The 26,955-nt window shown below is 35.6% G+C and overlaps 1 protein-coding gene and 2 pseudogenes across 3 annotated transcripts in view; 1 reads left to right on the top strand and 2 right to left on the bottom strand.

The window, feature by feature from the left end:
* The window catches only part of SEC24A (SEC24 homolog A, COPII coat complex component), an 85,607-nt gene extending 70,506 nt beyond the window's left edge, over positions 1-15,101 (top strand). For all 3 annotated transcript variants that reach the window (XM_037802175.1, XM_037802177.1, XM_037802176.1), the window contains 6 exons: positions 1,373-1,548; positions 7,773-7,910; positions 10,494-10,598; positions 10,939-11,031; positions 13,202-13,305; positions 14,555-15,101. In XM_037802175.1, coding sequence (XP_037658103.1) covers positions 1,373-1,548; positions 7,773-7,910; positions 10,494-10,598; positions 10,939-11,031; positions 13,202-13,305; positions 14,555-14,669 — 731 coding nt within the window. In that variant the 3' untranslated portion in view covers positions 14,670-15,101. The remainder of the gene's footprint in view (positions 1-1,372; positions 1,549-7,772; positions 7,911-10,493; positions 10,599-10,938; positions 11,032-13,201; positions 13,306-14,554) is intronic.
* On the bottom strand, positions 468-823 carry LOC119508542 (annotated as a pseudogene).
* On the bottom strand, positions 2,781-3,083 carry LOC119508378 (annotated as a pseudogene).
* Positions 15,102-26,955: the final 11,854 nt, after the last annotated feature.

The following is a 26,955-nucleotide window of genomic DNA, read 5'->3' on the forward strand; positions in this document are numbered from 1 at the left end:
GAGTACAAGTTCACAGCTGGTGATAGTTTAGGATAATAAATTTACCACTCTGTCACAAATTTGTTCACCCCTTCAAGAGCTCAGCATCAGGATCTCTGAGCATTTTGCTGCTGTCCCTCTAAATTTCTTTACATGGACCACAAACCTACATTTATGTTAACAACAGAATATTATATTGCTATTAATTTGATGTTTAAGCAAGCAATAGAAAAAAATTCTTAGTGCCAGACTGACTTCAAGGCTTCTCAGTACCCCTGAAAACAGGGGCTAAAAATGAGTTATTAAGAAACAGTATCCAAAGAACACTCTATTATCTAATGTGCTTTACAAAACAAGCGAATTTCGGTAATCTTCAATGGAAAATGCCATAGTATTTGAAAAATAAGAATGTTTTGATGCTGATTTTTATCCAAGTGGTACTCCAAGTCTTTAAGTTGAAATAAATGCCATGCTAACATTTCCTTGCCTCACCTCTGTTTAATAATCCAATAAATGACAAAAAAGACAAAGAATGAAAACAGCATCATATAGCACAGTAACTTTGTTTGGCTCCCTTTGGATAAAATCTTCAGTTTCTCCACAGTTTTACCTAGAAATCCAGTTGTAGAATCAAACCGTGAATCCATTTCAGCTAGTAATTTATTTTGATTTTTAACTTCGTGGCCTATTTCAATGGAAAGAGATTTTACAGCAGTTATTTGTTTCTCAGACTTTGAGTGAGCCTCTCTTTTTCTTCTTCATGGGCACTGTATCCACTGTTAGCATAACTGTAGTTGCCATAGTTTCCAGGCGATACTCCTTCACCCAGGCCTACACACCTCATCCTGCTAGAGGGAGAGGGAAAAGGCAGGCAGGGGGTGGGTAGGATGGGATCAGGGATCACCCAGACAGCATCTTCAGCCCCCAGGCCTGGAAGAACACCAACTTCTTCCCCTAAAGTGCCACGACCCAATTACATTGTTTTTAATATTTAAAAGAAACATTTTTGAGTATGCTGAAAGGCATATAAACACTGGCATGGCAGACAATGAAAATCTGTCTAAAAGCATTGTTTGTTTAATTGCAGCATTTGTTCTTAAGGGCGTGTAAAATAAAATGGTGAATTACAATCAGTAATGTCTTAGATTTGATGAAATACAGAAAGGTTAATTTACTTACTAGATTTTCATACAACTAGGAAGTAGAGCACAGTGTTTCATCAGGTTGGTTTGATTCTCCAAAGCACATGCTGTTAACCATATTTTGGTTTCTCATGTATGTAATAAATTAGAGGGAGACTTTGTATACTTTTTTAAATGACGTCTTCTATCCTTAGTGTGGTTGCTAAACTTGTATCTTAATTATCTTTTGCCCCTACCCCCACCTCTCTTAGCTGTTGACAGGTGTGTTACTGCCAGTCTGAGTGATGCTCGAGATGCCCTAGTGAATGCCGTCATAGACACTCTTTCAGCTTATCGTTCTTTAGTCCTAAGTAACCAGCAGCCTGGACTTATGGTTCCTTTTTCTTTGCGGCTTTTTCCACTCTTTGTGTTGGCTCTCCTTAAACAGGTAAGAAAAACGAAAACAAAAAAAACTTTCAAAGTATCAAAAGCCAAAATTTTGTCCTGTAAACCCCTAAACGTTTTACATGTAAATTTGTGCCATTTTAATTTTCTGAAGATGGGGTCCTTAGCTCTAATTTGAACTTTAAAGGGATTTGTGACCAAAGAAGTTTATGAATAACTGATTTAGAACAAGTGCCTTCTTCATAGACGATGCTAAGTGTTCAGTGATGCTATCTAAGATTCAAATGATTGTCAGTTTTCCAAAATATGAATTGTTTATCTTATTGCTGAAGCAAAAAGGGAGTTCTTTCCTGCTTCTTAAAGTTTTTCAGCCACATTATACTTCTGTTTTTTTGTTTTTTTTTTTTGTTTTTTTTTGTCTATTTAAATACCAACAAGAAAATTTATTTGGTGAAAATCCTGCATATGTGCCCTTGACCAGCAAGTTGAATAGACAACAAAATCCCTAACAGTTCCTGAAAGAAGGTCCATGAACAGTGAAGTAAAAGACATGCCCCCACTTTCACAGAATGCCCAATGTCAGAGGAAACATGTTGAGAAACTGTCTAAATAATCACAAAAAATGTAAACAGTGAGGACAATGTTTGGCCTGTGGTGCAAGACACTGAAAGGTATGCTAGTTTATGGGTTTAAAACAAGATTCTTGCTGGAATAATTAACTTTGTTCATTCTTTAAAATTTCCCCATTAACACCCCCTCCAAATTCAATGAAATACAAGATAGGAGAATTTAGTTTTTCTTAAGAATTTTTGCTAAAATCTCTTTCAACATTAGATAATAGTAATCAGTATATGAAACAAATCAGCTCATCCGCTCAGAGGCACTGATTATTCAGGGCAAACCAAGGAGATCTGGCTACTCTCAAGACATTAGTCATTCAACATGGTTGTATAGATGATAGCAATTCTGATGCTTAGCATATCTTAATCTCACAAAATTTCATAACACTCACTTTCTGACACAAATGCTAGTCAGTACAATTCTGTTAATGACTATCCACTTCTGGTCTGTCTTTCCTGGATCCACCCCCACCCCTCCTTTCTAATTCATAGTAACTTGGGAATATGAGAGCCTTAAATGTTTACACACTAGAAAACAAAGTAAATATAACAAATATGTTCCAAATGTTGTCACACAATATGTACTTTAATTTGGTTTCAAGCTACAGGGCCATTCAGTCAGCCTGAAGGAGTCACTGGTCAACAGCAGCTCATCCTATTTTTGACTGGGGGATTTACTCTTGGAATTGGCAACACTGCTCACCTTTAGCACGGAGGCTAAGCTGGTCATGTGCTCGTTGAGGGCACCCTCCGATTCCTTGTAGGTCAAGCAGATGAACTAGTCCTCCTCAGGATTAAAGGCATCGGCCCCCTGCTGCTCCACATCACTGTTGACTACCACATAATAATCCTCTATGTCCCCAGATTCCTCGTCCTCTTCTTCCTTTTCCTCCTCAGAATTTGGGTCGTAGTCCTCTTCATTGCTGTCAGATCCTTGGCTATTCATTTCCACAGACATCTTAGCATCCAGCCAAGTTCCAGATCAGGAAAGCTGTTGCTTCTTTGCCCTCCCCCCAGACTTTACCGTTTTCTCAAATGCATTAGTGTTTATGTCTTCTGCAATTCTTGAAAATCTGTTAGAAAGACTTCACCCAAATAATCGGTATCATATGATTTCCATCGGGAGCTGCAGACCAGCGGATGCTGAGCCGGTGCTAGTTGGGCGGCAGCTGCCCAATGTCGGTGGCTACACTTTTTAATCTTACTTAGATAGGCTTTCTCCTATCTTTGTACCTATTTCCGTGCCCTGAAATGTACTTCCTTATCTTTGTCTTTGAGTTCAAATGTTACCTCTTTGGCAGTTGGCTTTCTTCCTATGATTCTGTATATCTTTGTGCCTAGTTTTCCTAATAGAGTTTTTTATTTGATACTTATTATTTATATGTCTCCACTTTTGCCCCCACCTCTGCTTTCTGGGGGAAAAAAAGAAAGAATGAAAACTCTGGGCTGGTAGAGAAAGCTTATTTTACCAAAGTCCAAAATCAAATTTAAGGGTCCAATCTTGTAGACATAGATTATAATGAATGTTACAAACCTTCTATTATAAAGTTTATTTTAAAGCTCAGTTTAATTAATAAAGCACCTGGGAAAGAATCCCACCTTCCAGAACTGATCAAGAACTGCTGTGATCTTGTCAATTTGTATACTTTTCTGAACACCAAGATCAAGCCATCTGGTGTATGTGGTCTTTCCCAGTTAGAAGGACAACTTGCTAGTCCCTAAATATGAAAGCCTTTTTAATTGCAGCTCTAGTTTCTTTCCCTGGAATTAGGTACTTTCACTTCTGAATGTAATATAAGCTCTCAGATTACATAAATATTTGGATTTTAACATTACAATTCTGAGCTGTTCTTTTTCCTTCAGATCTTTCCTCAGATTCACTGACACCTGCCTTCTTTGATCTCACTCTCTCCTCACCCCATCTTACACCTCCCTACTCTAATATTCTGTATCTTTTTTCCTTGCTTTATTTTTCACCAGTGCACATATTACTGCCACACCACATATTTCACTCATTTATTATCTGTGTCTCCTTTACTAAGGTGTAAACTCCATGAGGACAGGAATTTTTATCTTTTTCATTCAACTGCTGTGTCCCAGCACACAAAACAGTTCCTAGTGCATAGTGCCTACTCAGTCAATACTTTTTGAATGAATACTATCTTTCCCATAGTACTTTTCATCTTTCTTAGTAATTATCCATGTACTAACTTAAAAAATCTTAAGAGCCTCTTCTAATCTTCCTTTATTTATAGTCAATGTACTTGGAGTTTTTTGTTTGTTTGATTTTGGTGGTTTATTTTTAGAGCAGTTGTAGGGTTATGGAAAAAGCATGCAGAAAGTACAACATTCCAAAATACCACCCCCACAGTTTTCTCTATTAACATTTTGCATTAGTGTGGTACATTTGTTAAAGCTAATGAACCAATATTATTATATTATTAACTAAAGTCCATAGTTTATATTAGAGTTCACTCCTTGTCTTATAAAGTGCTATGGGTTTTAAAAAAATCTTATTGTGTTCATATATATACAACTTAGAATATCTCATTTTAACAACTTTTAAGTATACAATTCATCATTGTTAATTACACTCACAATATTATTTTACCATCACCACCATCCATTACCAAAACTTTTCCATTGCCCCAAACAAAGCTACCAATTAGACATTAACTCCCCATGGAGAGTTACCTGCCCCTGGTAACCTGTATTCCAATCTCTGATTATGAATTTTCATATTCTCATTATTTCACATGAGTGAGATCATACAGTATTTGTCCTTTCGTGTCTGGCTAATTAACTCAACTTACCATCTTCAAGGTTCATCCATGTTATAGCATGTATCAGGACTTCATTTCTTTTTATGGGTGAATAATATTCCATTGTATTTATAGACCACATTTTGTTTATCCATTCATCTACTGATGGATACTTGGGTTGCTCCTATCCTTTGGCTGTTGTAAATACTACCATGAACATCAGTGTAGAAATACCTTCTCCAGTTTCTGTTTGCATTTCTTTTGGGTATATACTTAGAAGTGGGATTACTGGATCATATAGTAATTCTATGGTTAACTTTCTGAGGAACCTTTTGACTATTTTCTGCAGTGGCTGCACCATTTTACATTCTACCCAGCAATGTGTGAATGTTCCTATTTTTCCACATACTTGCCAACACTTATTTTCCATTTCTTCAGTGATTATTCTATTATTTTTATTTTCTCTTTCATTTAACTCTGCTCTACTCTTTATTATGTCCTTCTGCTTGCTTTTCTATTAGTTTGCTCTTCTTTTTTTTTAGTTTCTCTGGGTGTGAGGTTACGTCACAATTTGAGATCTTCTTTTTAAATTAAACTTTTACAGCTATAAATTTCACTCTGAGCATTGCCTTTGCTGCATCCCATGTGTTCTAGTTTTCGTCTCAAGATATTTCCCAATTTCCCTATGATTTCTTCTTTGACCCATTAGTTGTTTAAAAGTGCAATGTTTAATTTTTACAGGTTGTGTATTTTGCAGTTTTTCCTGTGTTATTGATTTCTAGCTTTATTCCATTGGGGTCAGAGAAGATATTTTGTGTTGATTGTAATCTTTTTAAAATTTATTGACTTGTTCTGCAATATAACATAAGGTCTCCCTTTTTTTTTTTTTTATTAAATTCAGTTTTATTGAAATACATTCACACACCATACAATCATCCATGGTATACAATCCACTGTCCACAGTATGATAACATAGTTATGCGTTCATCACCACAATCTATCTCTGAACATTTTCCTTACATCAGAAAGAACCAGAACAAGAATAAAAAATAAAAGTGAAAAAAGAACACCCAAATCATCCCCTCCATCCCACCCCATTTGTCCTTTAGTTTTTATCCCCATTTTTCTACTCATCCATACACTAGATAAAGGGGGTGTGATCCACAAGGTCTTCATAATCACACTGTCACCCCTTGTAATCTGCATTATTATATAATTGTCTTCAGGAGTCCAGACTGCTGGGTTGGAGTTTGGTAGTTTCAGATATTTACTTCTAACTATTCCAGTATATTAAAACCTAAGACGTGTTATCTATATAGTGCATGAGAATGTCCACCAGAGTGACCTCTCGACTCCATTTGAAATCTCTCAGCCATTGAAACTATTTCATCTCATTTTGCATCCCCCTTTTGGTCAAGAAGATACTCTCAGTCCCACGATGCCGGGTCCACATTCATCCCCGGGAGTCATATTCTGCATTGCCAGGGAGATTTACAACCCTGGGAGTCGGGTCCCACATAGAGGGGAGGGCAGCGAGTTCACCTGTCGAGATGGCTCAGTTAGAGAGAGAGAGGGCCACATCTGAGCAACAAAGAGGTACTCAGGGGGAGACTCTTAGGCACAATTATATGCAAGTTTAGCCTCTCCTTTGCAGTAACGAGCTTCATAAGGGCAAGTCCCATGCTCGAGGGCTCAGCACATCAAACCGCCAGTCCCAATATTTGTGACAATATGAAAACCAGTCCAGGTGAGGATGTCCAACACATCCGCACCTTCCCCCCGGATCCTCGGGGCTGGGGAGGGGGAGGCTGTAAATATATTTTTTATTATCTGCCCAAATTACTCTGGGATGTGTCACTATTTCACTCCAGCCTATACTAACCTACTGTATCTCACTTCCTATTCAAAGTTCCATGCAATTGTGGTGTTTGAACAAATCGACTGTAGAGTTGTACTGTTTAGAAAATTTAGATCCTGTACCAAATAGATATCTCTTCCCTTGGTCTCATATGGAAGTTGAAGTTTTAAAACACAGTCAGTTTCAACCTTTACCCTTTGGCCTGGCTTGCCCTGGTCTTAACCAGACCTGCCATAAGGTCTCTTTCAGAGAAAGAGTATACTCTTTCTAGTATGTGTATACTAGAGAAGAATGTGTATTCCGCTGTTGTTGGATGAAGTGTTCTATATATGTCTATATTTATTTTAGGTCTAGTTGGCTTATAGTAATGTACAGGTTTTAATGCATGTTTCTTTGCGTTTTCTTTCTCCTTTCCACTCATCAACTGAAATACTTAAAATATTACCTCAAAACTTCATGATTCTCCATGAAGCTAACATACCAGTAATCCTCACAGTTGCTTTTTAACTCTATTCTGTTAAGTAGCTATACTCATTTGTATTATTTTTTTTTCCTGTACATTTGTAAGCTATGATGTACTGTTTAATTTCTCTAACTGTGGGGGAAACAAAGACAGCCACCATTAACCAGCACCAAAGCATTTAGAGCATATCTTTGGTCCTTCCACTGTGCCTTTATTTTGTCATCTGCAATATAACGTCATCCTTCTTACACAGTAGCTTAGATTGTTACATCACTGCACTGTATTATAGATAGGATGTTGATCTGTTTTACTTATTAGGAAACAGATACCAGAGAGATCAAATGACTGCCATGATCAGGTAATTAATTTTTCAATATGAGAATATAGCCACAATTTAAGTGATGTGTGTGACTTCTTAAATGATACTTTTCAAAGAATAACTAATAGTAAATTTGTTAATTCTGTCTGAATATATTCTTTTAACAACTGGCATTAGCAAAGTATTATGTGTTTTTTTCTTTTAAATACCTCTTTTTGTGGGGTTGGGGTGTTTTTTTGTTACAGAAATCATTCCAGACTGGGACAAATGCACGTCTAGATGAACGAATTTTTGCTATGTGTCAAGTGAAAAATCAGCCTCTGGTTTACTTTATGCTCACAACTCATCCCAATTTGTATAGAATTGACAGTCTCTCAGATGAGGTAAGATTAGTTGATTTTTTTAGTGGGTTTTACTTGAAAGTTTATAAGATAATCATATTGAATCCAGTGCAGAAATGATAAAAGGTTTGTTTGTGTTTTAAAGCTTTCTGTTTTATTCCTTTGATAGATCCAATAAGGAAATTTTGATTTAGGGAAGCTCTTAAAAATAGTGCCTTCCATTTAAGTTTCCTAAGACAAATCTCTAAAGCAGATCTAATGAAAAGATTGTCAAATTGACCAGGGAAACCAATTTATTTATTTATTTAAACAAAGTTGATCTGAAAGGAGTGTCCTGGGAGTGAAATTATATCAAAACACCCCAGGTCAATGTTCAGTGTAATAGTGCCTTTGAATTAAAGATAAATATTTATTTTTACCTAAGTTGTAATATTTTTGTCCTTGATAAGAAATTTTCTGAGTTAAAGTCAGAAGCATGAAAATATTAAGCCATACATTTTTTTTTCTTAAAGTTGTGATCAAGTTAGGATATGTATGTTGGAAGTAATATTTTGGTTAAAAACATTTCAAAGTTCAAAGATTTAAGATATCTTGCATATTTAAAGCAGAAACTGCATATGAAATTTGAGGTAACTTTTTAAGCAAACCAAAACTGTTGAAATATTACCATGTTTATATTACAAAAAGAATAGCAATAGACTTTTTTGGCAAGTCTACTTAACTGGAACTCCTTCTTTTCATATTAAAAGATAGCAAGTTAACATCAAAATATAAATGGTAATATATAGTATGTCTATAGTATGGAAAACACCAGAAAGAAGAAAAAAAATCACTCATAATACTTTCATCCAAAGAGAAGCTCTGTTAATATATCAGTGATGCATTTATCAGGACTCTTGTTTACAAGTAAGCTTAGTCAGGAGACAGGAATGGCACTCAAAAACAAAGCACAGAAATGCATGAGTAGAGGTAGACTCACGATCTACTAGAATCTAGGATTCAGTGACTCCCTTTGCATGAGCCTAATTCTTTCAGAGAGCCCTCTCTACAAGACTAGAAAACATAGCCACTGATAGCTCCCCCTTTTCATCTGAGAAACACAAGGCTGTCTTTTCTTGGTTCACATTAGAAAACCTCTAGGGAAAATTTCTGATTGTTATATACGGGTCTTCTGTCCCCCACATCCCCCAAGGCCAGAGGTCTTAAGTTACTATGATCAATAGCCCCTGATAGAGTTAAAGCCTCATCACTAAAGTTCTCTCAAACAATGGGGAGTGCATGAGGGAGGGATGCTGAAAGGACAGAGCAATAAATGTCCTTTACAGGTATACTTTCTTCCTGCCTTTATTTTTCATACATAGTTTTGTTTTTTTAGTTAGTTGTGGTCATGCTATATGAATCTTTCTGTTTTTGTAGTTTTGAACATTAAATAAATTAAACTATGTAAAGCTCTTAGAAAAATGCCTGGCTATAATAAGCACACTGTGAGCAGTAGGTAGCTATTTTCATCAGCAGCACCATCATGATCATCATTATTATGATCATCATCATAATTAAGCAGTTTTCATGTACATAAACATTCATTTAAAACCTAAATTTAAATGAGTTCATAAAATCATTAAAACATTCTACTATTACTGGACATATATATTGTTTCCAGTTTTAACCATCTCTATTCACAGAACATGAATATCCCTAAGCTTTGAAATGTTTTTAATGAAAATATTACTTTCAGCATATATGCATCCTCCTTTGGATAAGGTTTAATTAAGTACCTAAGTTTGTTTTGGCTCAAAAAAAATGAATAATTACAAATATTTTAAAGATCGTTTTGCGGTTTTTTTAGATAACAGCGTTAAAATTCATTATAATGAGAAACTTCCATTTCTGGGCTTCAGTAAATAAATGTCAGATTGTAGAGAACTATTAAAATCTCATTTGCATTACCCGCCCCCGCCCCCCCCCCTTCAGTATGTGCATATGATCCAAGCCAAGCAGTCAGGTCCAGTTAGAACTTGGATTTCAAAAAAGATAGCTTCTCATTATCTTTGTCTCTCTTTTGAATAAACTTTTTAATTTGGAATACTTTTAGATTTAAAGAAAAGATGCAAATATACTACAGAAAATTCTCATATACCCCTCACCCAGTTTCTTCTGTTATTAAAATCGTATATAACCATGGTACATTTATAAAAATCAAGAAACCAATATTTATACATTTTTTTTGCAGTTGTATTGAGATATATTCACACACCCTACAGTCATCCAAAGTTTACAGTCAATGACTCACAGTAGATACATTATTTTTTAACTAAATTCCAAACTTTATTTGGATTTCACTGATGTCATTTATCTGTTCCAGGATACTACATTGCATTTATTGCATTAATTGTTAAAGCAATAGTTAAGATTAGAAGTTAATTTGTCTTTATTAGGATTCACAGTGGCTTTGTTTAGATAAGAGATAAATATTTACTCATCTTCTATATTTAAATAATAATAGTTGAGATTTATCTAAATAAGGCCCAACCTCTTAGAGGTAAGATTTGTTGAAAATTTTTTTGTTTTATTATGTCTACATATTACCTATATCTAAAAGCTTTAATCTTCTACTTAATTCCTCAGGGAGCACTCAACATCAATGATAGAACCATACCTCAGCCCCCTATTCTTCAGCTTTCTGTGGAGAAGCTGAGTAGGGATGGAGCTTTCCTCATGGATGCAGGCTCTGTGAGTGTTCTGACTAATCCTAATCCTTCTCTTTGCATATTACTGTATTTTTAAAATATTTGGTTTCATTCCCCTCAATATCTCTTCCTGATCAGATTTTATACTCTTTAATCTTTGTATTTTTGTATTAACCACCTTTCCCCTCTACGGCTTCTTTCTTTTGAGTAAAGCATAAAATGTCTTATCATGACAGGTAGTAATTATTACAAGTTTAGTTGAAGGCTGTGCAATCTCATAAACTTACTCATTCTTTTGATCTTTTAAAAAATACTCTTTGGTAAAGATGAGTGAACAGACTTAATGTTATGCTATCTAAAAAAGAATTTTCCTGTTCCTCCAGGTAATGATGCTTTGGATTGGAAAAAATTGTGGACATAATTTTCTCAGCCATGTTGTAGGAGTTCAAAACTATGCATCAATTCCACAGACTATGGTAAGACTGTCTTTTATAGTGATTATAGTAGCTATAAAAGTCATTTCAAAAGTCGCAATGCCATGAATTATCCCATTATGAAGTGAGAACACAAACCCCAAAATTTTTCCAAAAAGGAAAATGTTCCCATAGATTATGCTTCTCTTCTAACTGAAAATACTCATTTTATGTTTTAAATGTATTCTTTAGGTGACTTTGCTTCATTGACATGCATACTATTTTTTTTATTATTTTCTTTATTGAGGTATATTCACACACCATACGGTCATACAAAGCGTACAATCAGTTCACAGTGCCACCATATAGTTGTGCGCCCATCACCAAAATTAATTTTTGAACATTTTCATTACCACACACACACAAAAGTAATAAGAATAAAAATTAAAGTGAAAGAGAACAATTAAAGTAAAAAAGATCACGGGGTGCTTTTTTTTTTCCCTGTTTTTCTACTCATCCATCCATACACTGGACAAAGGGGAGTGTGATCCACATGGCTTTCCCAGTCACATTGTCACCCCTCATAAGCTACATTTTTATACAATTGTCTTCAAGATTCAAGGGTTCTGGGTTGTAGTATGATAGTTTCAGATATTTACTGCTAGCTATTCCAATTCATTAGAACCTAAAAAGGGTTGTCTATATTTGTACGTAAGAGTGTCCACCAGAGTGACCTCTTGGCTCCTTTTGGAATCTCTCAGCCCCTGAAACTTATTTCATTTCATTTCACATCCCCCTTTTGGTCAAGAAGATGTTCTCCATCCTACCATACCAGGTCCAGATTCCTCCCCGGGAGTCATATTCCACGTTGCCATGGGTATTTTTACCCCTGGGTGTCAGATCCCACATAGGAGGGAGGGCGGTAATTTCATTTGCCAAGCTGGCTTAGCTACAGAGAGAGAAGGCGACATCTGAGCAACAAAGAGGCATTCAGGAGGAGACCCTTAGGCACAATTATAAGCAGGCCTATCCTCTCCTTTGCAGCAGCAGTCTTCCCAAGGGCAAGTCCTGTGACATGCATACTATTTTAGGGAGAAATGAATGAATTTAGTTAATGGTAAAAAAAAAAAAAAAATAGTTGGTTACAAAAGGCATTAATATTATGACATTTTTGTTTTTGTGTTTTTATTATTTGGCAAGTGATTGCATTTTATTTTTGGCAGAGTCCTTTTAACTGCTGCTTAAAAGTTGAATTAATATTGATTATTGAAGACAGTAATAATGGACTCTCTTACTAACTATGTGAGCTTTGGACATGTTAGTAATAGCTTTATTTGTAAAATAAGAATGCTCTTGCTTATGGAGGAGTGATTGAAATGATCCATAAGGAAGTACTTATTAAACAGAATAGCATTTGGATAATTTTGAGTTGTAAAGTTAGCATTTATTATAACAGATGGTCTTATTTTACAGTGTCATGTTTTCTAGTCCCTTCTACCAGTTTTAACTTATCCTGGAATATATATTTCATGTCATGACTTTTTCATAAATTTGGATTTATTGTCATTCAGAGAAGTCATTAGGGAATTCATGTATTTAAAAGACATGTCAGGATTATACTGGGATATGCACTAGCTTTCAGGTCTTGAGAAAAACTACTGGACTGGATGCCTAGGCAGTTTTAATAGTAAGGATATGAGAAATAGTCAGATTTTTAATAACCATCTGAATATGTCAGTTAATTCTAGATATTGTAATAAAATGATGAGAAGAGCTAGGAGGTTCTTCTAAAGATAGGGACTCGGCAAACTATGGCCAAGGGGCCTGCCACCTGTTTAGGTAAGTACATTTTTACTGAAACATAGCCATACCCATTCACTTATGTATTGTCTATGGCTATTTTAGCGTAATAATGTAAGAGTAGAGTAGTTGCAGCAGAGACCAAATGACCCGCAAGCCTAAAATATTTACTGTCTTACCCTTTAAGAGGTTTGCCAATGCTTGTTCTAGATCTTTACTAGAAAATTGTCATTCCCAGCTAACAGTACTGGCATCACCTGGGAGTTTGTTAGAATTACAGCATCTTAGGTCCTTCCCCAAACTTCCTAAATAAGTATCTGCATTTCAACTAGATCCCCAGCTGTTTCATATACATGTTAAAGTTGGAGAAGAACTGTAGATGATACATTTAATATATGATTAAAGTTCCATATTGCTGGGTTTTGTTCAACAGACAGACCTTCCAGAACTTGATACACCAGAATCTGCCAGAACAATAGCTTTCATCTCTTGGCTTCGAGAACAGAGACCATTTTTCCCAATACTTTATATAATAAGGCAAGTTGAATTTTTTATTTACTAGTAGTGAAGCAATTTATTTTAAATTTTAAATCATAAATATATGTGACCTATTGCTTAAGCAGCTCTTTAGAAGAATATGGAAAAAAAGAAAATCCTCAATAAATATTACTAAATTATGTTTTATATCCATGTAATGGAATTCCTAAACTTTTATTATTTTTTTTCCTAAACTTTTAATGAACTTGTTAGTACAAACCTTACCTGTTTCTTTTAATTCCACTTTAAACTTTTTTCCCTACACAACATGAAGTTTTCGTTATCAACCATATATTCCCTCAGAGAAAGCATCTAGAAGTAGGTATTATCGACCCTCACTATTTGTGAATTCTGTATTTCCTAATTTACCTACACTTTAAAATTTATTTGTAACCCCCAAATCAATATTTTCGGTGCTTTTTCAGCCATTTTCATGGACATGCGCAGAGAGGTGAAAAGTTGAGTCACCTGTTGTGTGTGTTTCAGCTGAGGTGGAACAAGGCCTTCTTGTTTCAGCTCTCATACTCTAAAAAAGTATCCTTTTCAGGGAATATTTAGTGCCACATTTTTGTATTTTGTATCTGGTTGGTGATTTTACTGTTTGAAATGCCTAGTGCTGAAGTTGATGTCTAGTGCTCTTAAGTAGGCGATGATGTGACTTGCAGAGAAAATATGTGTGTTAGGCTTCATTCCAGCAGGGTACTTGTGCTGTTGGTCATGAGTTCAGTGTTAATGAATCAACACTTTATTTAATGAGCTCCAGTTATCTGCTCCCCAATGTGATTTATGATTAAACTTGCCTTAATTTATGTTCAGAGGCTTTGTATAAATGTCGCTCTAAGATGTTTTGACTGCAATGATACTTTTCTAGATGGAGTATATGTGGGCAGTTCTAAAACTCTGGTGAAACAAAGACCTTCACAGGGAATCATTGTATGCAAATTTGAAGAAGGAAAACAGTATCTTTAAATAGAACACATGTAAAGTTATATATTGATCAGTTGAGGAAATTTTGTCAACAGAGACTTGCAGGAACCTCACCCTGTATTTCCTCTAAGGACAATGGTTTATTCAGTGTTTGTGGAAACGTAAAAGAATATAACTATTAAAAATAACAAGAATGGACTGTATTTAAATGGTAAATGTTATGATGCTTATCACGATATGTCAGAAGCCTGTGACAAAGCTGTTTATTTTACTATTACATTTTATTTAAAATATATAAATATTTTTGTCTTTTATTCCTAAGGGATGAGAGTCCAGTAAAAGCAAATTTTCTTCAAAACATGGTAGAAGACAGAACAGAATCTGCATTATCATATTATGAATTCCTCTTACATATACAGCAGCAAGTGAATAAGTGAATAAATGGAGAAATTTGACTTAATATTTTTAAGGAAAGTCATGGTAATGCAGAATTCCTGGCAATATGTAATACCTTCCTTTTCCATTAAGTTTATGGACTGATGTGATGATTAAGATGTTTTCACTGTGATTTCAAAAACTATAGCAAATACAAGGACCACAGCAGAGAATCAAACATGCATCTCTGAAATACTGTATGTTTCGAATCAAAATATATCAATATATATGATTGGATAACTTTTTTCCTTTGCTGCCAATTATGTTTGAGTTGTTATAGATTCAAATAGATGAGACAATATTGCAGAGGCAAAGTACATTTTGTAAAATAAAGACTTACGTGTTCGTAATGTATATTTCTTATTTTTTATTTTTCTGAATTTTGGGCTGCTACATTTAAAACCTCACAACTGTGTTACAGGGAAGTTATAAATCTATGATCTTTTTTTTTTTTTTTTTAATCATCATTTTATTGAGATATATTCACATACCACGCAGTCATACAAAACAAATTGTACTTTTGATTGTTTACAGTACCATTACATAGTTGTACATTCATCACCTAAATCAATCCCTGACACCTTCATTAGCACACACACAAAAATAACAAGAATAATAATTAGAGTGAAAAAGAGCAATTGAAGTAAAAAAGAACACTGGGTACCTTTGTCTGTTTGTTTCCTTCCCCTACTTTTCTACACATCCATCCATAAACTAGACAAAGTGGAGTTTGGTCCTTTTGGCTTGCCCAATCCCATTGTCACCCCTCATAAGCTACATTTTTATACAACTGCTATGATCTTTTTAAAATAAAAAAATTTCAGAAGTGAATAGAATATAGAAAAACTAGAATCTATCCCCCATGCCTGATTTTTTTTTCTTTTTTAAGTAAGGAGGAAAAGGATCATCAGGTTCACTAGAACTAGAGTAAACTAATTCTAATCTAGCTTGTGAAGGACATGAAATAATAACATTCAAGCTTTAAAGTCTCAGTATTCTCCGTTCTTGAAGAATAAAGTCACTTTGAATTGAAGTGAAAACTATAATAGTGAAGTAGTTTTTTGGTTTGGCTGCAGAAGGCTTGGCCATACTGTCTTATTTTGTAGTGAAAAGAATCTGGGCTGTTTTCATAAATATATTGGAAGTGGGCAATGATGATAAGGAGATGGGAAACTAATTCTCTTGGTCTTTAAGTGGGATTTGTCTGGTACATTTCTGCTCTACATATAAAAAAATGTTATTTTGGTAAAATGAGGATGAATGAAACAAATGAAAGGTTTCTTAAATGCTGCCTCAAATGCATCAGTAATATTTTTCTAAGGAGTTTAATAACTAAATTGGAATCCACTCATAAGAAATATTTATTCCTTGAAACAAAAACCTTTTAAAGCATGAATGCTGCCGTTTGGTTTGGTGGATTTTAAGATAATACAAATCCAATATAATGAAGTTATGAAAGAAACTTGATTTCTGAACATGCTTAAGAGGCTGCTGTTTTGTTTAAACCAGATAATATTATAGTCAAAACTATTAAGTAAAGTTTATTTACAAATAGGTAAATTATTCATCTGTGTATTTAAAGTGCTGTGATGTAATACCTTAAAAGAGATTGGCTTGTTGTTGAAATTCAGCTTGTCTCATATGAACCTCTTAAAAAGTAAAAGATGTTCATTTATGATACTTAATGAAAAGATTTTGAATTTTTTTTTTTTTTAATGGGTTAGAAAATGTGTTTACAGTTTTGGTCTCATATGATCACCAATGAAGTGGTAACTTTCGGGTTTACATCAACAGGAGCTGACTAACTGAGTTGTTTTGTTATAGGGAAGAAGTATGTCCCTTTAGATTATATAGCTACTGCTTGTCAGCTGGCTCAATATAGTTTTCGTGTTTTATAAAAATATCTCCCTTAAACAGTGTTAAGGTTTGTTTTCAGTGTGTAAGTGGTACACTGAACTGGAAGCTTTATTGAAAGCTGCTTCATTTATTAGGAAGCAATTTTTAAATTGTAGCACATTAAAATAAATCTATATTTTCCCCTCTTTTAAAGAAATTGAGAGTCACTATTATGCACTGATGTTTCTTAACATAACTAAAATTCTCTCCTTAATGTGAATTTTAAATGTTGATATTTTTAAGTCCTTTCTTAATGTAAAGAATCTTCCAGATGGAAAAGTCTGTGCTTCTAGGAACAATAATTTTCCTTGTGCCTCACTACATCCCTTAGTGGGTATGACTCTTATTACCACACGCTTTGTTAGCGTACTTCAAAATTTTACTTTTAAAAATTTACTTTAAAAAGTTGAATATTGTATAACATGTGCAATCCAAAATTATAACAGGCAGGCCATACAAAATATAACTTCAGTTGGGATTTGCAATATTTGTTTTCTTCATCTCTACATAATGAGGGAGTGAATGACTCTTTTGGGGATATTAATAATAAGCAGTTATTTTTTGCAATATTGAATGTGTTTTTTAGTTTGAGTTTTTTGCTGTGGGGTACTACCTGCTGTCTCATCTTGTATTACTTTTTTGATGTAAAACAACTAATATTTACACTATGCCATATTTTTTTTATTGTAGTTGTAAATTATCATGAAAGATCTTTGAATTTTCTACAGATCTACAACTACTAAAGCAACAGAAAAGGGCAATCTTGGTATTTAAATCTGAGCATGGCAGTTCTACCATAAAAAGTACTCTATTTTTCTAATTTCTAGGATTTTTAAAATAACATTTCTGTAAGTCTGACATACTAATATTCACTCAAGCAGTACCATTTATTTTAATTTGCATATTTTTTCACTGTTTTTAATTTAATGTATTGAGTCTAATAGACTGTTTTACAATTATAATAAAAGATTTATTTCTTCTAATCAAAGATGCATAACAGCTGTTATCTAGGGGACCACCAAATGTGATTTCAAGATTTTGTTAACTATTACAAATATAACCCTTATATAGAAAATTTAATTTTGTAAAGTAGTGTATAATATTGTAACATTAAATTCTTGTTCTGAAATTTAAATATGTATTGATCTTCAATGTGCTGTGTTCAATCCTTCTTCCCTGAAACAAGATTTGTCTTCCTTTTTACCGTTTGTAATTTTCACTGTTTTATTCCTGTAAAAAAAAGTCATTTGTAACCCATGCAAATAATGATTTAATCTGTGCTAACTTATCAATTTGGCTATTCAGTATTCAATAAAGTTAATTGAAAGAGCTTATGTACAGTGCCTCATTATTTAAAGTGATATAAACAATTTGGCAATCACTGAGTAGTGCTATATTGTGTCTCTGAGTTAAGTCAATGAAAAGCTATTGCTGAAGGCACTTTAAATCTCCTAAGTAGGAGTGTGGAAGATCATGAACTGAATTATCAATACTCACTCCTCAAGGATAGCTGGATTTAAAATTCTAGTCAAATGTAATTTTTTTTTTTCAGAATTCTGTTTTAAAGATATTTATCCATTAAGATGACTGTTGTCAGTCTGTTCATTTGAAGATAATTTATGGTAGTTTTTAAGATTTTTCTTTTATCCTTAATGTTCTATAGTTTTACTACTCTGGGTTTTGTTGTTCCTCCTGCTTGTTAATTGACAGCATACTTTAAATAATCTGAAGACTTTTGTCTAACTTCAATTCTGGAAAATTTTCAGCTGTTTTCTTTTGAAAGATACTTCTCTTCACCTTCTGGAACACCAGTGATTCTTACATTTGTGGGCTTCATGTTATCCATCGTTTCCCTGAGATCCATTTCAGATTTTTCAATTTTTTTCACCATTCATTCTTTTGTGCTTTCACATTCCATTGTCCTGTCTTCGTGTTCACTAATTCATTCCTCTACCTCTTCAAATCTGTTATGTGTCTCAAGAATATTTTTAATTTATCAACGGTATCTTTTATTTCCATGAGATCCACTATTTTTTAATTCAATCTTGCAAATTCTTCTTTATGCTCTTCTAGGGTCTTCTTCATGTCCTTTATATCCTGAGTCATGGCATTGGTGTTTGTGTGTACTACTTTGATTAATTGTTCCAAATTCTGTGTCTCCTTTGGCTTTTTAATTTGGACGTTTGGGTTATACATAGCTTCTAGTTTCTTCATATGCTTTATAATTTTCAGTTGTTTTTGGCCTCTTGGCATTTACTTATCTTGATAGGGTTCTTTTAGGATATGCAGAATTATTTGAACGTTTATCTATAATTTGGCAGAGCTACAGCTTGGTGGATTGCAGTTTCCCTAATGTACCAGCAGATGGCGCTCCAGAACCACCTCTTACCCTCAAGCCAGTTCTCCAACTTCATCCATGCACTGAGTGGGGGTCCAAACCATGTAGAAGTCCAGTCAGTGTACCAATTTTCCTTTTGAACTGGGGACTGCCAGCCCTGTGGGTGGGAGGCATGCCCTGTGCAGTTTGGCAGGGAGTCTGCTCCAGGACACAGTGATCCTGACCATTCCCATGGCTGTGGGTGGAGTACTCTGAGGCTGCAGAACTGTGTGTCTCATCTTCCAACTCAAATGCCGCATGGTCCCTGTGTGCTGTGTGCCCAAAAATTCCTGGGATTGGGGAAGGCCTCTTGGCACTTCTGTGTGGCTCTCCTGCCTCTAGGCCATGCACACTGTGGGCTTCTGTGGAGGAAGAATGGAAGCTGCACATGACTGCTGAATCCTGAGTTCCCTCATGAGAGCTCTTGGCCATGGGGCTGTGAAGGGATATTTCCCCAGCCAATTGCAAAGATGGATGCATGGGACATGGAAAGCTATCCCCTTCCACATTTGTCTGCCTTCTCCAACTGCTAGTCCCTGGCATAGGGGCTCTGGGCCATGGGTCTGCGAAGGGTTATCACTTGAGCCAAGTGCTAAAGCGGGTGCCCAAGGCATGGAAGGCTGTTCCCCTCTGCGCTCATCAGCTGACTCCACTCACCCGTTCCCCGGCGGCATTCCAGGCCAAACGCTCACCGGTTTTAAATGTAGTCTCTCGGTTCTCCAGTACACACTCACTATGGGTGTAGAAGTTCCTGCCCAGCTGGTGGAACCCTGGAACTGCTGTTCTGGAGCACTTTCTGTCCTTTATTTAAGTGTTATTTACAGAGGAGAATTTTCTCTGTCTTTCCTAATCTGCTATCTTCCCAGAAACACTTAATTTTAAATAATTTGTTCATCTTTGTTATCTATAGTTTGTCAATAAATTAATAACATTAACCTACCTAACAAATGCTAGGATCAAATGAAAATAATATGCAAATCTCATTAGAAATGGCAAATTTTGACACTTTCACTGAAAGAAAACTCTGAAAATATTCAGGTAAGTCTGAGTACTCTGTTCTAGGATTGCAGTAAAATGGTAAGGAAAAAACAAAAGATGGGCTTGCCCTTGTGGAGTCTCAAGTTTAGAGAGACAGATAGCAATTAATACAAGAATCAAGAATGCATGTCATTCATCAAAGAAAGCCATTCCAATGAGAAATGCTAGGAATGATAATAGACTTCAGAAACCCCACAGTAATAAGACTTCTGAGAAATAAATGAGCATGTAATATTAAATCTTGACAATTTTAGCTCTTAACTGACTAAATGATCTATTACACATCAACATTTCCATCTAAAGAACTGAAATTTTCATCTGGCTTCTATAGGCTCTCACAAATGAAAAAACTTGTTTATCCTAGGATTTTGTTTGGCCAACTTTGTTTTTAAGAGAGAAGAGGATTGTAAAAGGGGGAGATATGTTGTTACCTGTATATTTATGAAGTTTTACCTCTTACTAGGTAGAGAACCATGACCCTAAGTTGTGGTTTTGTGGGTTTGTTTCCTTAAGACCTTGATTATAGACAAGGAGAGACTGGACCGTTCTGAAAATGAATTTCATCTTTTTTCTTTTTAACTTTTTATTTTAAAATAATTTCAAGCTTACAGGACAGTTGCACAAACAATACAAACCACATGCAGAGAAATGCAACATATGTCTCACCCCCCAGTTACCCAGATCCACCAATTTTAACATTTTGCCATCTTTGCCATCTACCTTTTTGTCCCTTCCTTCCTTCCTCCCTCCCTCCCTTCCTTTTATCTATCTATCTGTTATCTGTCCATCTATTTTCTAAAGATTTGAGAGCAGATTGCATACATCATACTCCTTAAACACGTAAAACTTCCACGTTACATTTCCTATGAATGAATTCTTTCTTATAATTCAAATTTTCCTTTATCAGATGTTCATTAATTACAATCCAAAGAGGTCTTCACAATTGCTTTATGAATACCAATTTGAACGTTTGGATCCTATGAATCATGTAAATATAATTTTATTAATTACCACCATTTTATATAATTGGTGAGATTCTGAATTAGTGGAGGATTGTTTTTCTGGGGATCTAGTACCATCTCTTATTTAACACTCTAACTAGCATGTGTCTTAGTTTTCTGGGCCTGCTGTAACAAACTTCCACAAACTGGATGGCTTTAATGACAGAAATTTGTATCATGGTTCTGGAGGCTTGGAAGCCTGAAATTAAGGGTCATACTTTCTCTTAAAGGGAAGAATGTGTTCCATGCTTCTCCTCTGGCTTCTGGTGGGTGGTCAGCATTCTTTGGTTTGTGGTGGCATAACTGAATCTCTTCCTCCATTACATGGCCATCTTTCTCTCTGTCTCTGTCTCTCTGTATCCAAATTTCCTCTCCTCATAAGGGCTCCAGTCATATTGGATTATGGCCTTCACTATTCCAGTTTGGTCTCATCCTAACTAAGAACATCTTCAAAGATTCTATTTACAGGTAAGTTGATATTCACAGGACTGGGCATTAGGACCTGAACATGTCTTTTGGGGGACACAATTCAATCCATAATACATGGTAACTAGTATTTAGTAGGCACTCAAGTAATTGATCAACAAATGAACAACCCCAAACATTTATTGAAACTATAATATCCATCCACAATCATAAGAACTGTCTTTTTTTATGTTACCCATTTCCTTCTAGTTTTTGTTCAAATGCATATGTAATTTTTATATACTTGTGAATCTTAGTCAAGACTCAAATTTGCAATATATATCATACATATTCCTTTATCAGTTAGCATCTGCATAATAGTTCAATAGGTACTTTGTTATTTTCTTTTAATGTTGGAAATATGGGATAATTCCAGTTTTCCACAGTTATTAATGGTGTATTGAATATCTTCATGTTCATAGGTTTTCCTTCATAGTTTCTTACAAATTTTAAGTAGTTCTTAACTCAAAAGAAAAATATTTTTCGTTCCTCATATTGTAGTAATGCTATTTTACTATCAGCAAGTTCTGATTTTGTTACATTGCATCTTCATGAATAGGGATGATTTATTTATATTGGTTAGCAGGATTACTGATATCATAATTAACAGTTCTCCCCAGTTGTGCTTCTCCACTGTGACATCAACCTGTGGTATTGGTTAAAAGGGCATGATTCATAGGAGTTCAAAATCTGGTTATATGTAAGGGGGCTAATGCAAAATAATGTTGCCTGACACAGTATAGCAATATTATCTGATCAGTGAAAAAAATTGGTACAACATGTTTAAATGAACATAATGTGAGCCTAAATGGTGAGAAGACCGGTGAGTGCCTAGTGCTGGTCCTGCTTATCCAAGTCTACAGTAGAAAATAAAGCTTTAAAAGAAGGGGAGGCTTATGGATGAGGCCAGCACCCCCAAGCTACCCTGCACAGTGAGAAATGGCAGAGAACTGATGCCAGCTAGTAGCATACAAAATACCTTTTCTCAATCTATAAAATGAACAACCTCAAAATATAGACACCACCACCTCACCCACATTAGATGGCCATCATTAAAGAAATGGAAAATAAATGTTGGTGAGTATGTGGAAAAATAGGAACCCTTGTGCATTGCTGTTGGGAATGTAAAATGGTGCACCCTCTGTGAAAAAGTTTTGTGGTTTCTCAAAAAGTTAAACATAGAATTACCATTTGACCCAGCAATTCTACTCCATATACTCAAAACTATTGAAAACAGGGATTCAAACAGATAAGAGTACACCATTGTTCACAGCAGCATTATATAGCCAAAAGGTAGAAACAACCCGTGTCCTTCAACAGATGAGTAGATAGACAGATGTAGTACATACACACAATGGAATACTATTCAGCCATGAAAATGAATAAAGTTCTGACACATACTACAACATGATGAAACTTGAAAGCATTATGCTAAGTGAAATGAGACACAAAAGGACAAATATTGTATTTTTCCATGTATATGCAATGTCTAGAATAAACAAATTCATAGAAACTGAAAGAAGATTAGAGGTTGGAATGACTGTTTTTGTTTCCTAGATGCTAAAACAAATACCACATAATGGGTTGGCTTAATAACTGGATTTTATTGTTTCATAGCTTCAGAGGCTAGTAGACTTGCTTCCTCTTGGGGTTGGTATCTTTTGGCTCGCAGGCAATCTTTGGGTTTCCTTGGCTTTTCTGTCATCTGGCAATGCACATGGCTGTGTCTTCTCCTTTTTTGCCCAGATTCTGTTGACTTCCAGCTGCTCTCCATGGCTTCTCACCATCATGCCCAATTTCCTTTGCTTATGAGGACTTAAGCCATATTGGATTAAGACCTGCTTTCATTCAGTTTCGGCACACATTAACTAGTAACATTTTCAAAGTTCCTATTTACAAATGGGACCAGAGGTTGGGACCAGAACATACCTTTTGTGGGGAACATGATTCAGTCCCTGTAAGGGGGTTATTGCTTAATGGGTACAGAGTTTCTGTTTGGGTAATGAATGGTGGTGACAGCAGCAAAACATTGTGAATGTACTTAATGCCACTGAATTTTGCACTTAAAAAATAGTTAAAATGACAAAATTTATGCTGCATTGTTACCACAAAAAATTAAATATAAGTATACACATGCACAGACACCAAAATGGGTACTACTTTAATTGTATAAGATTACCTAAAGCCTAGTATCCTCTGTCTTTTGCAGTTTGGAATGGGGAGAATGTTATTATTGGAGCAGGGATGAACTTAGAGGGAGACCATGACAGAAGGATCTGATAGTGATAGCATGAGGGCACTGAAAGCTACAGAAGAGGGTTTTCAGAGCACAACTTAGAACTGCCAAAAAGGACTTTTGTTCCCAAATCACCTGTAAGAGCCACCCTAACTTGTCATTGAAAGTCTCCCCCTATGTATATATTCAAGCACTGGTTGCATCTTGTGATGTTTTTATACCTGGTCAGAGGAAGTAAAAATTTATCTTTAAAAAAAAATAATACTCAACCTACTATTCTCTCAAATTGTACTATTTGCTGGTGTGCTGGTTTGAGTGTATTATGTCCCCCAGAAAAAGCCATATTCTTTGTGGGGCAGACATAATAGTGGGGATTAAGTTGGAACGTTTGAATTAGGTTGTTTGCATGAAGATGCCCCCCACCCAACTGTGAATGATAACTGATGGGATATTTCCATGGAGGCGTGGCCCCGCTCATTCAGGGTGGGCCTTGATCAGTGGAGCCATATAAATGTGCTAACTCAAAGAGACTGGACGGAGTGCAGCTGTGAGTGATGTTTTGAAGAGGAGCAAGCTTGCTAGAGAGGAACGTCCTGGGAGAAAGCCATTTTGAAACCAGAACTTTGGAGCAGACGCCAGCCACATGCCTTCCCAGCTAACAGAAGTTTTATGGACACCGTTGGCCATCCTCCAGTGAAGGTACCCGATTACTGATGTGTTACCTTGGACACTTTACGGCCTTAAGACTGTAACTGTGTAGCCAAATAAACCCCCTTTTTACAAAAGCCAATCCATCTCTGGTGTTTTGCATTCTGCAACATTAGCAAACTAGGACAGCTGGGAACTTTGAGAGTAGTGAAGTGGGGAGTGATAACTTTGGCTGGTTATTTGACATTGATTATGTCAACTCTTACTAGTGGGGAGGAACTACTTTTAGGGTCACAGAAAAGAAGAGTTGCTAGGGAGTGAAAAGATTACCTTCTTCTGGGGAAGGAACATGGACGGTATGAAATTCCTTGTGTCTGTATTGGAAGCTTTCTCCCTGAATTCTTTGGGTATCCAATGCTGAGTCAGGATCATACTCCCTTATAACGATTTGGCAAAAGAGATGTGGCATTAGGATTATTCACTTTATAGGAGTGCTAAGAATAGCAGTTACAGGAGGACTTCAAGAGTATGGCAACTGCCTAAGCATAGGGAAGCCAGAAAACTTTTAAATGTCTGCCATACATTCTCAGAAAGTAGCAGAAATCCTCATTAGTATCAGTCTGGAGTAATACTTGAAATTAACATTATCCAGGAAGCCAATGATTTTGCCCCACACATTTATAGCAACCGTTAATATGGCTATAAATACTCCAAAACAAAACATTCAGTAACACCTAAAATTAAGTTTATTTCATGAGGTTCGCTTCCTGGTTGTCATTTTTTTAAAAATTTTTATTGGGATTGTTCAGATACCATACAATTATTCAAAGATCCAAAGTGTATAATCAGTTGCCCCTGGTACCCTCATACAGCTGTGCATCCATCACTGCACTTAATTTTTGTTCAACTTTTAGAAACTTTTCATTACTCCAGACAAGAGATAAAGTGAAAGATGAAAAAAGAAAAAGAAAAAAAAAAAAGGAAACTCGAATCCTCCCATATCCCTAACCAACTCCCCTCAATTGTTGACTCGTAGTGTTGGTATAGTAGGTTTGTTACTATTTATGAAAGAATGTTGAAATACTAACTGTAGTATATAGTTTGCAATAGGTATATATTTCTTCCCTATATGCCCCTCTATTATTAACTTCTAGTTGTATTATCATACATTTGTTCTGGTTCATGGAAGAGTTTTCTAATATCTGTACAGTTAATCATGGACATTGCCCACCATAGGATTCAGTTTTATACATTCCCATCTTTTGACCTCCAACTTTCCTTCTGGTGACATATATGACTCTGAGCTTCCCCTTTCCACCTCATTCCTGCACCATTCAGCACTGTTAGTTATTCTCACATCTTGCTACTGACACCTCTGTTCATTTCCAAACATTTAAGTTCATCCTAGTTGAACATTCTGCTCATACTAAGCAACCACTCCCCATTCTTAAGCATCATCCTGTATCTTGGTACCTTATATTTCATGTCTATGAGTTTACATATTATAATTAGTTCTTATCAGTGAGACCCCGCAATATTTGTCCTTATATGTCTCGCTTATTTCACTCAGTTATATTGCCCTTGAGGTTTTGTCATCAACCCATTTTTTTTTTTTTTAAGATGGTTTTGTTCACACACCATACATTACATCCTAAGTAAACAATCGATGGTTCTCTGTATGGTCACATATTTATGTGTTCACCACCTTCACCATTATCTATATAAGGGCATCTACATTTCTTCCACAAGGCAGGAGGGAGAGTCAAAGAAGGTAGAGAGGCAAAAGAAAGAGGAAAAAAATGACAACTAGGAACTAGCAAAAGGAAAAGTAACCTTAAATCAAAGTAGAGTAAAGAGTCAGACAACACCACCAATGTCAAGTGTCTAACATGCCTCCCCTATACCCCCCTCTTATCTGCATTTACCTTGGTATATCGCCTTTGTTATATTAAAGGAAGCATAATAAAATGATTCTGTTAGTTACAGTCTCTAGTTTGTGTTGATTTCATCCCTCCCCCATTGCCTCCCCATTTTTAACACCTTGCAAGGTTGACATTTGCTTGTTCTCCCTCGTGAAAGAACATATTTGTACATTTTATCACAATTGTTGAACACTCTAGATTTCACCAAGTTACACAGTCCCATTCTTTATCTTTCCTCCTTTCTTCTGGTGTCACACATGCTCCCAACCTTCCTCTTTCAACAGTATTCATAGTTACCTTTGTACAGTGTACTTACATTGCTGTGCTACCATCTCCCAAAATTGTGTTCCAAACCACACACTCCTGTCTTCTCCTGTCACTCTGTAGTGCTCCCTTTAGTATTTCCTGTAGGGCAGGTGTCTTGTTCACAAAGTCTCTCATTGTCTGTTTGTCGGAAAATATTTTGAGCTCTCCTTCATATTTGAAGGACAGCTTTGCTGGATATAGGATTCTTGGTTGGCGGTTTTTTCTCTTTCAGTATCTTAAATATATCACACCACTTCCTTCTTGCCTCCATGGTTTCTGCTGAGAGATCCGCACATAGTCTTATTAAGCTTCCTTTGTATGTGATGGATCGCTTTTCTCTTGCTGCTTTCAGGATTCTCTCTTTGTCTTTGACATTTGATAATCTGATTATTAAGTGTC

This window comes from Choloepus didactylus, chromosome 13, assembly GCF_015220235.1.
Source record: "Choloepus didactylus isolate mChoDid1 chromosome 13, mChoDid1.pri, whole genome shotgun sequence".
Classification (NCBI taxonomy): Eukaryota; Metazoa; Chordata; class Mammalia; order Pilosa; family Megalonychidae; genus Choloepus; species Choloepus didactylus.